Genomic DNA, 17,971 nt, shown 5'->3' on the forward strand with positions numbered 1-17,971 from the left:
GACCAGGACCCTGTTCACACCAAGTGTAGTCCGCATCTTGAGACATACACTGACCAGGTCCATGTTCACACCAAGTGTAGACCGCACCTTCAGATATACACTGACCAGGTCCCCGTTCACTCCAAGTGTAGTCCACACCTTCATCCATAAACTGAGCAGGACCCCGTTCACACCGAGTGTAGTCCGCACCTTCAGACATACACTGACCAGAACCCTGTTCACAACAAGTGTAGTCTGCACCTTCAGACATATACTGAGCAGGACCATGTTCACACAAATTGTTTTCCACACCTTCAGGCATACACTGACCAGGACCCCATTCACACCAAGTGTTTTCCACACCTTCAGACATACACTGACCAGGACCCTGTTCACACCAAGTGTTATTCCCACCTTCAGACATACACTAACCAGGACCCTGTTTACACCAAGTTTAGTCCACACCTTCAGACATACACTGACCAGGATCTCGTTCACACCAAGTGTAGTCTGCATCTTGAGACATACACTAACCAGAACCCTGTTCACACCAAGTGCAGTCCACACCTTCAGATATACACTGACCAGGACCCTGTTTACACCAAGTTTAGTCCACACTTTCAGACATACAGTGACCAGTACCCTGTTCACACCAAGTGTAGTCCGCATCTTGAGACATACACTGACCAGGACCCCGTTCATACCAAGTATAATCCACACTTTCAGACATACACTGACCAGGACCTTGTTCACAGCAAGTGTATTCCGCACCTTCAGACATACACTGACCAGGACCCCGTTCACAGCCAGTGTAGTCCGCACCTTTAGACATACACTGACCGGGACCCTGTTCATACCAAGTGTAGTCCGCACCTTCATCCATACTCTAACCAGGACCCTGTTGACATCAAGTATAGTCCGCACCTTCAGACATACACTGACCAGGACCCTGTTCACACCAAATGTTATTCCCACCTTCAGACATATACTGACCAGGTCCCTGTTTACACCAAGTGTAGTCTGCACTTTTAGACATACACTGAGCAGGACCCCGTTCACACCAAGTGTAGTCTGCACCTTCATCCGTACACTGAGCAGGACCCCGCTCACACCGAGTGTAGTCCGCACCTTCAGACATACACTGACCAGGACCCCGTTCACAACAAGTGTAGTCTGCACTTTCAGACATATACTGAGCAGGACCCCGTTCACACAAATTGTTTTCCACACCTTCAGGCATACACTGACCAGGACCTCGTTCACACCAAGTGTAGTCCGCACCTTCATCCATACACTAACCAGGACCATGTTCATACCAAGTGTAGTCCGCACTTTCAGACAAACACTAAGAAGGACCTTGTTCACACCAAGTGTAGTCCACACCTTCAGACATACACTGAGCAGGACCCCGTTCACACGAAGTGTTTTCCATACCTTCAGATATACACTAACCAGGATCTCGTTCACACCAAGTGTTATTCACACCTTCAGACATACACTGACCCAGACCCTGTTCACACCAAGTGTAGTCTGCACCTTCATACATACACTGACCGAGACCCTGTGTAGAAGCCCAGAGTAAACAGGGCTTCTATTGTTAAATGTGTGTCTTGTGCAATGATTTTGTCAGCGTCTATGTTGTATGCATTTTATGTGTATTGCACCTCTGCAGCACTGAATGGGTTAATGTCTGGGTTATGTCTGGGAAATGTATCTTGTTGTATGTCATGTGACTACATTTGATATATATATTGGTAGGTATGTTGGAGAGAGATGGTTTAGGTTTTTTTTCAATTAGCGTGTGATTGAGCCACACAGACACTTTCTGGTTTGTGTGCTCCAGAATGGAAGAGCTTGAGCGATGGTCTGAAGCCTATCCTTGGCCTACACTACCCAGGATGTGCCAGTGCCGCTATCCGCACTGAGTGAGAGAGAAGGAGAAGTACACCAGAAGAGTGAGTGATGACCGTTAGAGAGTAAGAAAGGAAGAGAGTTTGCCGGGAGCAGGATTTCACACATAACTGAGACTGTGGATTGACCAGCCTGAGAGTCCTTACTGTCTCACCACCTTCTAAGAGTGTAAAGTGTTTTCTGAACTGTTGCTGTTAATTCTTGGACTTTTATTTGAATTAAGTCAACAGACATTACTGACCGTTCCCAGTTTGCTCGGAGAGTTATCCCTGTGTGGACTACTTTATAACAACTGCAGGATTCACCGCAGAGGATGGAACAGTGGCGTCACGCGTGACAAAGAACTTTATGGTAACCGCTAGATACCCTTTACCTGTGACCTCCCCCAGTAGCAACTTGGATGGGTCCCGGGCTACCCTCAGGGAGATGGTAGAGCCCCGTGACAGAAACCTTTATCGACCCCACCAACTCCTTGGCTGTGGGCCCACGCCTCAGACACTGCACCTGTTCGCACCAAGTGTCACCTGATAAACGGGAAGGGAGAAGGGCTGCAGAACATACAGACAGGGAGATCAGGTGTCTAGACTATCTTCAGGGAAAGTGGGGAAAGCAGCTCAAACTAACAGCATGCATAACACCAAGTACTGCATGGGAAATGCAAAAATGACAAACTGACCGGCACCCTTCAGTGAGAGTGGCTGGTATTTATATGCAGCAGACCGATGGTGATTGGCTGTAGAACTCCACACCGTCAACCAGTCAAATCAAACACACCTGCAGCATTATCCTCCTGGGAACCCAACAGAACCACAAGTCCCAGGAGCACAACGTGACATCCCACTGCAGAGGACCCAGACTCATCTGATGCTCAGTGGATTTACCCAAAAACTTTCAGACCCCTGACTTTATTGGGAACTCAGGGACACAGTTTGATACAGCAGGGCTCAGAGGGGCGGACTTTTTAAAGCATTTTTTTCTGGATGACTCTATTGCCCACGTTGTTACCCAAACTGATTTATATGCCCAGAATTGCGTGTGAATAAGCCCTAAGAGTAATAAAAGCAGAGCTGTGTGCATGCAGCAGAGCTGTGTGTATGCAGCAGAGCTGTGTGCATGCAGCAGAGCTGTGTGTATGTAGCAGAGCTGTATGCATGCAGCAGAGCTGTGTGTGTATATGTAGCAGAGCTGTGTGTATGTAGCAGAGCTGTGTGCATGCAGCAGAGCTGTGTGTATGTAGCAGAGCTGTGTGTATGTAGCAGAGCTGTGTGTATGTAGCAGAGCTGTGTGCATGCAGCAGAGCTGTGTGTGTGTATGTAGCAGAGCTGTGTGCATGCAGCAGTGCTGTGTGTGTATATGTAGCAGAGCTGTTTGTGTGTATATGTATGCTGTGTGTGTTGTGCACATGTACAATGTGCATGCAGCAGTGCTGTGTATGTGTATAATGCGAACTTATGCGCTTGCGCCATTGTTTGACTTGACACACCAGTTTTAACAGGAGATGACTGTTTGCTGTTATCCCCCTATTCTATACTAGAGCAATAAGTTAATGCCGGTAGCCCCTCCACTTTGTTGGACCATTGGAGCCGTTTTAGTTAGTGTGAAATATTCTTTCCTGTTTTCTGCTGTTTAATCCCGGGGGCGTCTTATAGTCTGAAAAATACGGTATATGTAAAAAAGTAATAGAAAACAGAGCATAATCTAAGCAACTACATTGGATGCAGTGATTAACATTCCAGATGAATTGGTAGATTTCCGTTATTTCTGACAGGAGCCTCTATAATATCTAGAGTGGCATTAACTTCCTATTTTGACTAACATCTAGCATCACACTGCAGATAATGTAAAGTGAAGCTCCGCAAAGTTCTCCTAAATATCAAAACTTTAACAATATTTTTTTTTTTCAGGTGCAAGAAAATGGAGAAGATGGAAGTTTTAATGTATCCAATCTAATAAAAGAGAAGCCAAAGGAGCAGAATGTCACAGACTCCAAGGAACTTATATCCATGGTAACAGAGGGAAGCTATTTATCGGATGGTGGACAAGAGGCAATAACTGAAAGTGTTCCCACTTCCCTGCAAGAAACTGATATATGTGCAGACAGTGACAAGACGTATATTCCCAAAGAACAGGGGCCAAACATTACTGACTCACAGACCGGCACTGCTGCCTCAGAAGGAACCATGGATAGAGTCACCAGAAGATTGTTCTCTTCCTTTTCCTCAACCCAAAGTATTAATGGTTCTCAGCAAGATTTAGCTAATTCTTCTGAGGAGACCCAAGCAACAGAAAAGACTGACATAAACAAGGATATGTGGGTTCCTCCACCTGATCGTCATCTGAAGCTCTTAAGAGAGGAGGAGCGTTTTGAAATACGGTCACATCTTCCCAAAATGAGTCCAACAAAGTTATTTGCAGATGATAGTGATGGAGATGATGACGATGAAGTCGCACCCCGATCTCCTGAGCTTACCCCAGAAATAGTAATAGAACTTCAGAAAAAACGTACAGACATCATTAAAAAACAAGGTCAACGTCAAAGCTTGGACACAGACAGCGTGATGAATATACGTGACGAGATCGATGGCTCAGTTTCACAGGTAGATCTCACCGGGGCAGACGGTAGACAGAACAAGCCCAATATACACACAGAACAGATAGATTTTGAATCTGCAAGACAGCAATTTCTAAAGTTGGAGAAGGAGAAAAATAGTCTTCCCATAACGCCTCGTCCTCGGCCAAGTCAATCTCAGCTAAATTCACTCTCTCTACATGAAAATTATCAGGTGACCAAGAAGCAGGAAGACCCGGAAGGTAAATCACATAAAGATGACTGTATTGTAACCCGAGAAATTACTACAACGGAGAGGAGTTCAAGTCTCCTCCGTAAACAGTTCTTAAAGTCCTTGTTAATGGATAATGAAGAGCAAGAAAAGTCCTCATACAAGATCAAGGAAGACGAGGAGAGCATTCCCAACCCCAAGGATGAAACACCTATTGAAAGAGAAATTCGTCTAGCCTTACAAAGGGAGGAAACTTTAAGGAAGGAAAGAGGGATCCTAAGTTTAGGGAAAACAAAGGAGATTGTAGAGATTTCTAAAGATTCCGTACTTGCTAATTCGCCAGATATGCTCACCAAGAGGAGCAAAAACAGGCCTCACGCCTCTTCATTCATACAGAAGGAGATTGAAAGGGAGGTCCGGAGAGAGGCTGACCTACAAAGTGAAGGCAGAGTGGCAGGACTTTATGATAAAGGTAATTCCCAGGAACTGGATGAACGTAGAAAGATGTTTGAGCAGCCAGATGAAATACCTGTTCAGCCGCAGCAAGGGAGCAGCACCAAAGTCATCACTAATGAGAAAGCTTGCAACGTATCACAGGAAGATTTGGTAACAAATGACACAAAGAACTGGACAGGCTTAGATTCTCCTCAGCCCTACAGTGTAAGAATGAAGTGGAAGCCAGCAACGTCTAACGTCTACAGGAACAGAAGGCTCAGTGTAGACAATCTTTTAGAAAAGGAGTCTTCAGAGAAAACCTTTGCATCGTGCAAAGAGGATTTGTATGTCGAGCCTTTGAAATCTCTGCTGCACGTTCAGGTCAACGATGGAGATGTTGAAAGGTACCACACAATAGGCCATAGGGAGAGGTACAACATAAGGCTGAGGCCTTCACTTTCCAACATCATTGAGCAGGAAATTCAGCAAGCATTAGAAAGGGATCGTGAGCTTCAAGAAGAGAGAAGAAAAAGTGGACTTCTTCCATCAACCATACATAATGAACTGAGCACCTCAATGAATGTTGGGCCTAATGGATATGACACAGATGGGACTTCATCATTAAACTCAAGTATGAATATTTAACTTTATACTTGATCTTAACATGCAATCAATCTATACACTGCATTTTTCACTATGCAATGCATGATGTTCATTCTAGGCTTTGTTCACATGTGCATCAGATTCCATTTGGAGCCTCCGATGCAGATTTGGCACAAAAACCTGGCCGAAATAGCACAGCATGCTGCACTATTTCGCCCATGAAAGAACCAGGCAACTTGCCGGAAGCCCAATCAACCCCAGTGTAGTCAATGAAGTTTGGCAGGCACCATTTGGTTCCATTATAAGATGGATCCGTGCCAGGTATTTTTGTTTTTCTGTTCCTTTGATGGAACAGAAAAATGTAACACCTGAATATCAGTATGAACATAGCCCAAGGTCTCCCTCACACAGGAGTTAGCAAACACAGTGTTTTTTAATGCTGCATTTACTATGGTTTAAGCAGCATTGTCATACATTTTGCCAACGTTTTGGTTGCGTTTTCAGCTTTCTTTTCCAGCCAAGGAAGCTGGAAAAGAAAGTAATACTCACCTAGCAGGTGCCGTCCAGGTTCCTGCCGCTGCTCCCCGGAGCTCCAGGAAGGCCGCCGGGCACCTGTCAGAGCTGATAGACTATCTGTTGCTGGTGATGGAGATTGAAATCCCCACCTCCAGCAAGAAATTGCTCTGATTGGTTCAGGAGTGCCAGCTCAGCCAATCAGAGCCGGCGCTCGATGAACCAATCATAGCCATTCATTTGAACTACATCACTGAATGACTGTGATTGGTTCATCAAGCGCCGGCTCTGATTGGCGTTGTACAGTGTTTAGTGCAGCGCTGGAAAGGCAGCATTAAACTTATGTTCTCATAGGAGCTGAAGCATTGAATCCAGGGATGTGACACATACTTACCTTCCGAGCCGTTCCAAAGCACTACTCCTGTCATCATGTGTGTGCCCATAAGTAGTGTTGAGGATGTGTGCCGCAGCGTCACATCCCTAAATTCAGCACTTCCGCACTCATGAGCCCTTAGGGTGAATGCACATGGGCGGAAATTCTGCGGTGAAATCCCGCAGAATTTCCGCCCGTGCCCGCTGCCATGGGATTGCATTGGTTTGTGCAATCCTATGCAGACAGCTGCGATTTGACCGCGTGAAAACTTGCACGGTAAACAAATCGCATGATGTCCTATTTCTGTGGGAGTCTCGCAAAGGCCCGCACAGAAACGTCACCGCTGATGCACCAGCTCTGCTCTGCACATGTGCGGCTGTGCGCCAGCCGACACATGGCAATGCAGAGAGAAGACGCTGGAGGAGGTGAGCCGCAGGTCGCGGGTCGCATCCTGCTGCGAGGATTCTCGCAGCGCAATCCGACCCGCGGCCTTAGTTTATCTATTTAATGTACATCATATTTTATTTAGTTTTATTTTTAAAGAATGTTTTGTTTTATTTTTTCTTAGATGTTTCAAACAGCGGGTCTTCTACACCGTGGAAAGGAACTCTGGGAAATATATCGCCATCTTATGATACTTTTAGACCACAAGAGTATCCCCAGTTTGGAGTTTGTGAGTCTGATGGAGACAGGCTAAAAAAGCATGAAAACTGGGTAGGTAGCTTGACTTTGAAAAGGATTGTAGACAGTTTTGTGGTCTAATGGCGTACAACTCGTTGTCACATGCAGACGTCGTGCAGGCACTCTATTACATGCATACTTGATTCCAGGCTAAACTTAAGAGAATCTTAGTTCCATACGTTTGCAAATATATTCCACTTAATCTAAAAGCACATAATGCAATGTGGAATTCAAGTGGTTCCCCTTTAAAGAAGCAGTTGGAGACCAAATTGGACTAGAACGAAAAATTGAGCCTTTTTAAAAAATTTCTTCAAAACACAAAGGCACAATCTGCTTGGAGGTTACAAATCTTGTGTAAGGGACTGAATTTTGGTGGTTGCAGTTCACTCAACATTCTAGTGCTTGAATGTTCCAGAACACACTGGAACAGTCTGTAGAATCCATCAGCTATACGCTTTCCCTTCAATAGCTGGACACAGCTAACTAATAACTCTATTTCAAATCTAGAACACAAGCAGGCCACTCTACAGGCCTCAGGGCAGCCAACGTTCCACTGCACACTGTCCACCAACCCTCCACAGGCCACCGACTCTAACATTCCTCTACTCCCCACGGCAGTAGCCTTCCCATGTATGAGTCTAACATCACCCAACCCATTTTGGCTCCCAGCTGATCTCACTAAAATGACCACTGTCAGGGCTTATTCAGACGACTGTATGCGAAGCATTGGATTTCAATTACTTCATTCAGACGAACAAGCGCAAAATATTTGCATGAGAAAAAATAGGACCTGCTCTATGTTTTATGGCCATATATTTTGTATGGCGCGTGAAAAAACAGGTCTTACCCTATCTTTCACCGCGTTGCAAAGAAAGCTCCTATAGACTTCTATGGCAGTTGGAAAAAGGGAGTTACCCTGAGTACAGCGCTGGAAAAAGAACACAGCTTGCCCTAATTAGGCATCAATTGACATTCCGAGCATTTCTGCGGATCGTTGGTTGCCATCGCTTCAGTGTGTTTTTGTTACATAGCTTGAAATACGCCAATTAAGATCGGCGTCCGATCGGGTCAAAAATTCATTCATGTGATTAGATGGTGCGTACGGGTGAACATAAAATGCATACGCCCTCAGGCTGACAAATGAGCTCAGCCACACCGCCCTGGTAGCATCCTGCAGAGAACTGTAATTTGCTGACGTCCATGGCTATGACTATCCCAGCCCTCTACACTAAGGCAGCAATGTTTCTCCCAGGTCAGTCCACCATCTGGTCTGGGAATCTCCAAGTCTTGTACGGCGATGTTCGTGTGAAAGCTCTCACTGCGGGTTCTCCCAAAAGTGCGCCAGGAGACCTGCTTGGCAGTGTTCCACATGCTCCATGTCACACACACCTTGGCCTCTCAGCCTATGGCTTCCTGTGCATTCCACAAGTCACTCCAAGTTCTCAGTCCATCCACAATCCCAGACTAGCCCACCCTGGCCAAGTGGAAAGGCTCCGGGCTATTCAGTCTCTCAGGCCAATCACAGCTCTTCTCGGCCGCAGATCATCCAAATGTGGCCCTTTAGCTACACAACACTCCTTTTTATCAGCTCCTGCCGTCAGCTTTGTAGACAGTGCTTACATGCATACCAGCATCCGGCTCTTCCTCGGCCGGCACTCACTCCGCGCCCACACCAGTAAAACCACACACACATGGTTTTAAGCAACTAGAAGCAGTTTGAATGTTAATGTGTGGCACGTGTCACTGTGGCATGTGTTTTGGGTGCATTTCCTGATATATGTGTCGAACAGCTGTGCCACGTTGTGTTAATGCTGTACTCTTAGGCAGAGACACAAAATGCCGCTATAACGAGTGAGATCTCAAGGCTCCTGCGCAGTGGGATTTTGGCAGTACCACAGGAACATGCTGAGGGTCCTATTGACTTGAACTTCGGACCAGAGTCTTGTAGGGAGTCCGGTAATTTGCATAGGTCTGCTGTAAAAAAACACTTTTTCACAATTGTATCATTTGATAATAAAAGTAAAGCTCTGTGTCTTATATTTTAGTCATGAAATGTCTTGGCATATTGTAAACATCGTTGGCAGTGAAAGGCTTAGGGCCGTTTTACACGGGCCGATAATCATTCGGATTTCTGTGATCCAGTGAGAATCTGACCGATATCATTCAGTGTAGATGCCCCGACTGAACGATTAACGAGTAATTATTTGCTTCTTGTTCATCAATTTCTGCATGAACGAAAGATGGGCTGTGTGAACAGGCAGCATCACATATGAACGACTGCCTGTTCATTGTGAATGCAGGTGGGTGTCTGGAGCGATCCCCGACCCGCTCCACCTCCATTCACTAGCGATGATCATTCCTGTATAAAGCACATATACTATTATCGCTCAGACAACCTGTCGGCATCTGTACCCAATAGATCGTCCCATATAAATGGGCCCTTAGTGAAGAAAGCGCTTCCATCATCTCTGCCTGCCACCTCTCACTGCTAAGTAACATCTACTTATTACTCTATATGGAGGGGTTGCTATCACTTAGATTCGAGGAGGGTGGGATTAGGTGGGGGCAGCACTCTTGCAGCGTCGGAGAAGCGGGTCACAGCCTAGGAGACAACGGGGTACAGTTTGGGCCTTGTCACGGTGGCTCTACTGTCTCCCGGTGACATGTCCAAGGGCCGAGGGCAAGTTAATAAACGGGAGCCCAATTCTGGATTACCTTTAGTCCTGTTTTGTGTCTCGTGACGCCACCGTTTCTTCTGGGTACTGTTTAAGACACGGCATCCAGAAACGGACAGGCAACTGGCCGTTTTACTGGAACTTGGTTACAAACTTTTTTTTCAGTAAATAACAATTTAGCAGCAGCTTGACAAGTGATGTGACCGGGAGAACTCACGGGATGCAGGAGGAACCACAGCCACGGTTATTAGTAGCTCCTGGCCCGGTACGACGCCTTCCTCTCTCAGTCTCTACCGGTCCACACTCACAAGCAGAAAACACGCTGCCGAGCTTCGGGAATATTGATCCCCGCACACATTAAGCCATTCTTTCAGCCTCTTCCATTCCGTTTCTATGGGTTGAAGGTGCTCACAGACAGCTGCCTTGTACGCCTCTCTTGAAAGATCTCGCTCCAGACTCTCTAGCACACCTTGCCTACACATATATACAAAGTACGGTCACGTGACCAACAAAGAGATACATAACCCAGATACATAATCCATGCTGTGCTGCAGGTTATGCAATGCACTCCACTCACATAACACACTGACAACACAACATTGAGCCTACACACTTTTTAAGAGGGGCCCCGTAGTACTGGGCCACTACACTCTCCTTATGAATATTCCAGATGTGGAAGGAATGGGATGCTTTCATACCTGTACTGAGGATTTCACTTCCTTGCTCCATTCAGGGAGCAGGAGAGGGGACTACCCACGGCCGAATGGACGGAACCATTGACTATGATAAGGTCCACCCACTTTCCGTCCAGCTGGCCGGCTTTTGGCCCTGCAGGCAGCGCTTTTATGGGGGTTATTTTCCACTGCACTGTGATGAAACTTCCAACCGAAAACCGTTTTTGTACAAGGTTATCAGACAAATGCATAATATTTTTTGTGCCATTAAGTAATCCTTAAGACCTGAAGTTATTATATGATGCCCTAAACTAGCGCAGCATATTGTCCTAACATATTAGTACACTTTAATAAAATATGCCCACACTAATTAGTACAATAGGGGTTGTCTGAGATTTTTTTTAATTCAATCTCCCCATGCCTGAACATAGAGAAATATCCTATACTCTCCTCTCATGGCTCCCCACGTCTAGCGCCAACCCTACATACTCCGCATGCAGGTCTATTTACAGTCTGTAGAGGCAGTGTGGGACATCACAGACTGCTGCAGCCAATCACATACCTCGATTCTCAAACGCATGTTTCAGTATGAGGAGAATGAATTAAAAAAACAATTCGGACAACCCCCTTTAATGTACAACCCCTTTATGGGTGCAACAGCCTCAGTTTCTACAACATAAGGTTTTATCCCCTTCCTGCTCTACAGAGTAGATATCCGAGCCCTCTATCCTAAACTTACCATGCCCCACCTGCTACAGTCCATGGTGGGGCTCCGGAGGATGCTGCTTGCGCAATGTGCATAGTAACGACTCTATCTATTTACCTGGCCGATCAACCAATCAGAGCACTAGGCTGCTTGGCCAATCAGGAGGTCTTTCTGGCCAATCAGTTTGCAGAGTTCAATTTGAATCAAGCGTACAAGTCCGTGCCAGTTATTGGATATTTTACGTTGTTAGTTGATTCTGGCCCGTCTGTATTTCTCTACTGACCTCTAGAGTGACCTCTCTTTGCCTGCTGTTTTTCCAACTTTCAACCATTGATGGCCTTTTTTTTCTGGACAAGCCTATCCTGAGTCATCAGAGTCGGATCGGAGGGTCTTGGGCCCTCCAGTAGAATGTATTCTGTGAGCCCACCCTAGCGTTACATGGAAATATCACAATGACTCTTAGACCTCATGCAACTGAACACATGCATTTTAGCCTGCAATACGGTCATGACGCATGAGGTGTGTCTAATCTGCCCCACATTACTTTTACTGGGATCCCGCGCCATAGTCTATCCGCAGTGGATTGTTTCTGTACATGGAATTGAAATCTCCGGATAAAAAGTAGTGACGTCACTTCTTGATGATGATTTCAGAATTCTGCATGTGTATTTGCCCATTGGAAAGGTTTCTGCAGCTGAACTAAGGATGTCTGCCAATGCAGATTCTGCCCGTGAACATACCTTAGGGCTCCATGTCCACGGCACGCACGGATTCCGCAGCCAGTGAGCCCTGCTTACCTGATTTCCCTGGCAGTGGCATCTGCGCGGATCCCTCCACTTCCAGGTTCGCTGTTCTGCATATGGTCCTCATGGTTCGACGTTGGAAATGCGCAGTACAGTTTTTATTTTTTTATTTTCTGCTTTCCCGTGGATTTGCGGCACATCTGCACTGTCAGCTGTGGGTGTGCCACGGGTCGGATGGCTTCTATTGACTTCAATGGAAGCTGTGCCTGCAGGATCTGTAGAGAAATGCAGCATGCAGCGATTTGTTTTACGGACCCAAAGGTCCACAAATCAAATCTGCATGCTTTTAATCTATGTGCGGACACCATGCTTGTATATGGGTGGCTTGATTTGTGGATCTCCCATGCAGGTTCTGCAAATCTAATTTGCCCGTGGACATTGGGCCTGAGGATGAAACCATTAAGGCTTTGTGGTTTTCTAAAGCAAATTATAACATAAAGCATATGAGTAGGATTATAGCAAACTCTGAGACCCTCACTTACCAATAAACCGGGGGTCCTCTGGCCTTCGTTCTCTCATTTCTGGCAGCTGCATTGTCCATGCGCTTCAATGAAGAACATCAAGAATGTAGTGGCTAGGAATTAGTGAACAGTGTAGACCCCCGCTCTCAGTAGGCGAGGCATCTAACAGACATCTATGGTATATCCTGTGAATATGCCATAAACGCCTAAAATAGAAAAAGCCTTTTAAGAGGGTTTCTTGTGGTTCAGGCGCATGGCATTTCATCATCCCATCCTGCTGTTCCGTCTGGAGATAAGCAGCGCCCAAACCTGTCGGACTGACGCTTTCTTATCTATACCCATTGGAAATACATGAATGCTGGGCAGAAGTGAGTGTTCATATGCCGGGGGAAGTCGGGCAGGGATGTAGGTATAGGGGATGCAGAGGTAGCAGTCACTACCGGGCCCAAAAGCTTTAGAGGGCCCAAAGGCTGGAGACTGAAAGCGTTACACCCAGACCGTTGAAGCAAAGTCTCTCCATATGGAGGTATTCAATAATTTAAAATTGCAAGTCCATGTATTAGTATGCAAATTATGGGTCCCTTTGTAATGCAAAACACTACATCGTCATTTATAAGTCATAAAGTGCCTTATGTAAGAAGGTTGGCATACTTGCAGTAAAGGGGACCCTTGTTGAAGGACCTGGGGGAAGGCTGGCTCTAGTGAAGCCAGCAATTGAGTTGGGTTAGGAGCTTTGGGGGTGGGGCTTTTGTATGACGTGATTGGTGGGGCGGGGACCAGCAAGATGAATGAGCGTAACTATAGGGAATGCAGTTGCACCATAGTTGGGGGCTCTGTTACAGGTTTTGCATTGGGGCCCAGAAGCTTCAATTTACGCCTCTGATTAGAACCTACTAAAAACATACAAACTAGGGTTAGACAGCTGGGGTGGGGTATCCAGACGTAAGGGAAACTGCAACACTCCAGCGACAAGACATAAAGGGGAGAGCTACAGCACTCAGCTCGGATAGAGAGGTGAGAACCCTGAGAGACTCAAGGTGCCTACTATGGAGACACCCAGAATATATTACTGTCCACTCAATGGTTCGGATAATTCCGATTACTAACGCTGCCAAATTGCTGCAGCTCATAGTGTCGATTGCTAACTCTGCCAACTAATTGTGTTGCTCCTCTAACTCTACGCGTTTCACCGCCAGTATAGCGGATCTTCAGGGGATACAGGAGCCTAGATGAGACTGACAGACTGAATTAAATATCAATTGAATATGTATTATAAATTGAGAGGAAAAGTCGTGTGTAAGAGAATGCAGAATTGGTGACGAATAACTGACGTCACCCTCCTATATAGTATCCGTCCCGTAGCATGCCAGATTGCACAGATGCACAGGTGCAATTTGGCACGCTACGGGACAGATTTGCAATTTGCACCGCCAAGCTCAATAGGCTCCGCTAATAACTTCCAGGACCATACATCTCTGAAGTATTGATAATAGTCCACTGCAGTATGCGCCGCAATATCCAAATGCTGCATTGTTGTTTGCTGAGGCGTTTCAGTCGCCCAATAGAACACTAAATAGATGAATTTGGCGGGCGCAATTTTGGCTCCTTCAATCAAACTATCTTCCACAATGGACTGCTTTTTTCTGCAGCCGGACGTCTCCACACATGACCACTAAGTTTACTGGAATCCTTGATTTGTAAGTCTTCCCGTTGACAAGGAATACATTCTACCTTCCTGTGTAGAATCTTGTGGCTGCCCAAGTATTCAATAGCTGATAAATCATCCTTACAAACCCGATTCATTACAAATACATTCATTTTCCCTTCTGCACACATTTTTCTGTCACTATTGTACATAGGTTCCCAGCCAAGCAATTGCCTCATCCAAGCCCCGCCCAAAGCCCCGCCCACCAATCACATCATAGAAAACCCACCCCCAAAGCCCCTAACCCGACCCAATTCCCAGCTTCAGTAGAGCCAGACCCTCGCAAGTCCTTCAACCATGGTCCCCTATACTGCAAGTATGCCAGAAGGTCCTTTGTATCCACAGATTGTCGCTGACCAGGTATGGCAGATTGTAGAGTTCGAACTCCATACATACAAATGTCTGACTTCGAGAGAGGTGGGATAATTGGCATGTTCAAAATGGGGGCATCATATTGTGAAATCTGCCGTAGGACTAATGCAATGTCAGTATAGAGAGTGGATGCAGCAAGGTTCCAGTACTCGCTGACCTGGTAGAAGGACAACGCCACGTGAAGACCACCACATTGCTGATAAACGGGCGACTGCAGCACAGATGCAAGCAGTGGTTGGAGTTAAGGTGCATTTACACTGCAAAGATGATTGCTCAAGAGATGGCTTTTGAGCAATCATCTTGCATAAACTACTACTTGGTGCTAATGGCCTGTTAGTACCAATTAGTAGCATGTGAGCCACCAGGAGCTGTATTCAGGGAACAGACCACCTGCTGTTCCCTGATTACATTCCCTTTGTTCTGCTGACGGGGCTGACAGCTGAGAACAGCTGAGACAAAGCAATCAGCTTTAATCAGTGCTTCCCTGGCAGAACACAGTGTGCTGTCCTGCTTATCAGCTGTTCTGCCAAACGATGGTTTTCAAGCAGAACTGAAAACCATCGTTCGGCAGAAAACTGAAAGACGGCCACATTTACACCCAACCATTACTGCTGAAAAGATGGCTTTTAAGCGAATTTTGAGCTATAATCGTTGTGTCTAAATGGGCCCCTAGAGTCACCACCACTAACAATTGTAAATAGATTACTGGAGGCTGGGTCGTATTCCCGGACCCACATACAGTAGGTTCTGTTAACCAGATTTCACTGCCAGCAACAACTAACCTGCTGTACTGCTGGACACAACTGGACACATGAAGGGAGAACAGTTGTGCTTAGTAAAGAGTCCATGATCATCAACGTATCTGGTGGCATTTTGGAGAAAGGGCCCACCCTGCTCCAACCCCTGGAGTTGTGGTTTGGGGGGCAATCAGTACGACAACACAAATGAGTTGGTGGTTGTTGAAGGCACAATGACAGTCCCCCAATGTGGGGACACAGTGGTACCCCCTGTTATCATACCCTTCATGACCATCATCCAAAATAGTATCTTCTAACAGGATAATGCCCGTCTACATACTGCAGCTATCACAAGACAAGCCTTGCAAGATGTCACGACTATTGATTGACCCGTACAGTCCACTCGTTTATTTCCAATATATATATATATATGGGACTCCATAGATAGATGCATTACATCACATGGCGACCCACCCTAAACTGTACAACAACTGACTGCACAAGTCATGCTGGTAGGGAGAGACCCCAACACTTACTGATTCAATGCCTACAAGGATCCGAAAGCGTAAAGATGCTCATGGTGGGCGCACGTCTTACTGAAACTGTCTGATTTATCCCAGCTTGCTATCACGTATTCTGGATGACCGTATGGATTTACCAGATTTCATGGAGTTCCACCAATTCCTTCTGGATGGAACACCTTCACTTTCCACCAGTGTATAAAAGTACAACAAAGCAGAACTCATATATAAAAGTATTATCAGGCAAAGCATTCACAAGACCCAGGACCCCTTCACCCAGGACCCCTTCCCCCCTCCCCACAGACACACACACACACTCACAGGTTTAGGACCCTTCATCTCTCCCTTACTCACAGCGCCCAGGCCCCTCTTACCCGTCCCCCACTGATGCTGATGTTTAGCTGCCTGGCCTTGCCCTTTCTCCTTCCCCTCCTTAAATATCTGGAGGAGCCGATGTTCTGCACAGATGTCAACAGCCTGGCTCTATGTGGAGGAGTCCATGATGTGGAGCTCCTATGGTTGTCCAGAGCTTTGTAGGGAGAGGCTGCGGCTTACCAGGTGAAGGAGGTCCACCGGGAATCAGCAGCAGAGAGGGTAAGTGGACGCATATCAGGTATGATGCGTCCATATAATGATGGTTTATTATAAGGATGCATAGGCCACTGCTACAGCAGCGGTAAGACAGGATAACAAGGTCAGAGTCAGGGGCCGACCGGGGGATTCACCAGCTGTCCGGTGGGCCACTCCGAACCCGTAAGTCATCAATAGTTCAGTCCTAGAAAACTTTTAGTAAGCCGGCGAGCTTCACCTTAAAAACATTTCTCAAATTCATTCTTTCCACAAGCTTGAGTCTACAGATGTTGTGCATGCCCTCACCATCTCCTCTCTAGACTTTTGTAACATCGTTCTCTGTGGCCTTCCATCTCAGGGTAAATGTTCTTATTTGTATCTTTTTTAGTATGCTGGTATTGATCCGAGTGATGCTGTCAACACAGAGGTAAGTACGTGGTTTATAGTATAGAATTATGTCCACGCACATCACCAGCAAATCTCCTGTTTTGATGCCTTAAAGGGGTTGTCCCGCGGCGAAATCAAAAATTTTTTTTTTTCTACATACCCACACATTGTGACCCGTTAAAAACAATCCCTTTGTTATTTAAAAAAAAATCGCTTACCTGCATCCCCGTTCGGGCAGTTTCTTCTTTTAAAGATGGCCGCCGGTCCTGTTATGTCTCATCTACCTGACTCTATTCATTGACATGTATAAGCTGTACTGTATCTGCAAGTGTTTGCCTTTTTAGTTTGTCCCTTCTGGTTCTCTGTACCCCCTGTGTTGCATAACTCCTCCCTTTCCTCCTGCTAGGGAGTTTCCTGTCTATAGCCCACGTGTTAGGTCTCTACTCTGTGCCTTGGCTCATCATCATTCTTTTTACCTACTGCTGAATGTGCATTCTACAAGATTTCTACCTAAATAAACCCTGTAATCTTCTCACATGCCTCTGCAGTCGAGTTGGATGCTGTCTGACAACATATACCTGCTGTGAGTACTGGTTCATAACTTCAAGAGAAGTTACTTCAGCCGATACGCTTACAGCCATGTTATTGAGTCAGAATAGGTCCTTTCCCAAGGATGCACCGCGGTTTTCTCCCATGGTGCACTGCGGGTCTTCTCCCATGGTGCACCATGGATTATCTTCTCCTGTCTTGCGTTCCACTGTCGATTACAGCCACCTAATTGGCTGATCGGCACCACGTGACGGAGGCGGAGCTACGATGACGATGCGCAGACCAGCTCTCCCGCGCGAGCACGCCGGAGCGGCCCCATTCAACAGAGCAGAAGACCGGACAGCGCAAGCGCGTCTAAAGAAGCCAGAAGATGCAGAAATTAGTCAGAGCCATGGAGACGGGGACGCCAGCAACGGAGTGGGTAAGTGTATAACTTCTGTATGGCTCATATTTAATGCACGATGTATATTACAAAGTGCATTAATATGGCCATACAGAAGTGTATAACCCCACTTGATTTCACGGGACAACCCCTT

The 17,971-nt window shown here is 46.3% G+C and overlaps 1 protein-coding gene across 4 annotated transcripts in view; it reads left to right on the top strand.

Moving 5' to 3' along the window:
- MISP (mitotic spindle positioning) overlaps positions 1-17,971 on the top strand; it is a 62,524-nt gene that overhangs the window by 32,737 nt on the left and 11,816 nt on the right. The window contains exons 2-5 of one of the 4 annotated variants that reach the window (XM_066604641.1): positions 2,114-2,241; positions 3,795-5,736; positions 7,163-7,308; positions 16,888-16,926. In XM_066604641.1, the coding sequence (XP_066460738.1) occupies positions 2,239-2,241; positions 3,795-5,736; positions 7,163-7,308; positions 16,888-16,926 (2,130 nt within the window). In that variant the 5' untranslated portion in view covers positions 2,114-2,238. The remainder of the gene's footprint in view (positions 1-2,113; positions 2,242-3,794; positions 5,737-7,162; positions 7,309-16,887; positions 16,927-17,971) is intronic. The other 3 variants (XM_066604642.1, XM_066604644.1, XM_066604643.1) reach the window with 3 other exon arrangements.

This window comes from Eleutherodactylus coqui, chromosome 5 (genome assembly GCF_035609145.1).
Source record: "Eleutherodactylus coqui strain aEleCoq1 chromosome 5, aEleCoq1.hap1, whole genome shotgun sequence".
Classification (NCBI taxonomy): Eukaryota; Metazoa; Chordata; class Amphibia; order Anura; family Eleutherodactylidae; genus Eleutherodactylus; species Eleutherodactylus coqui.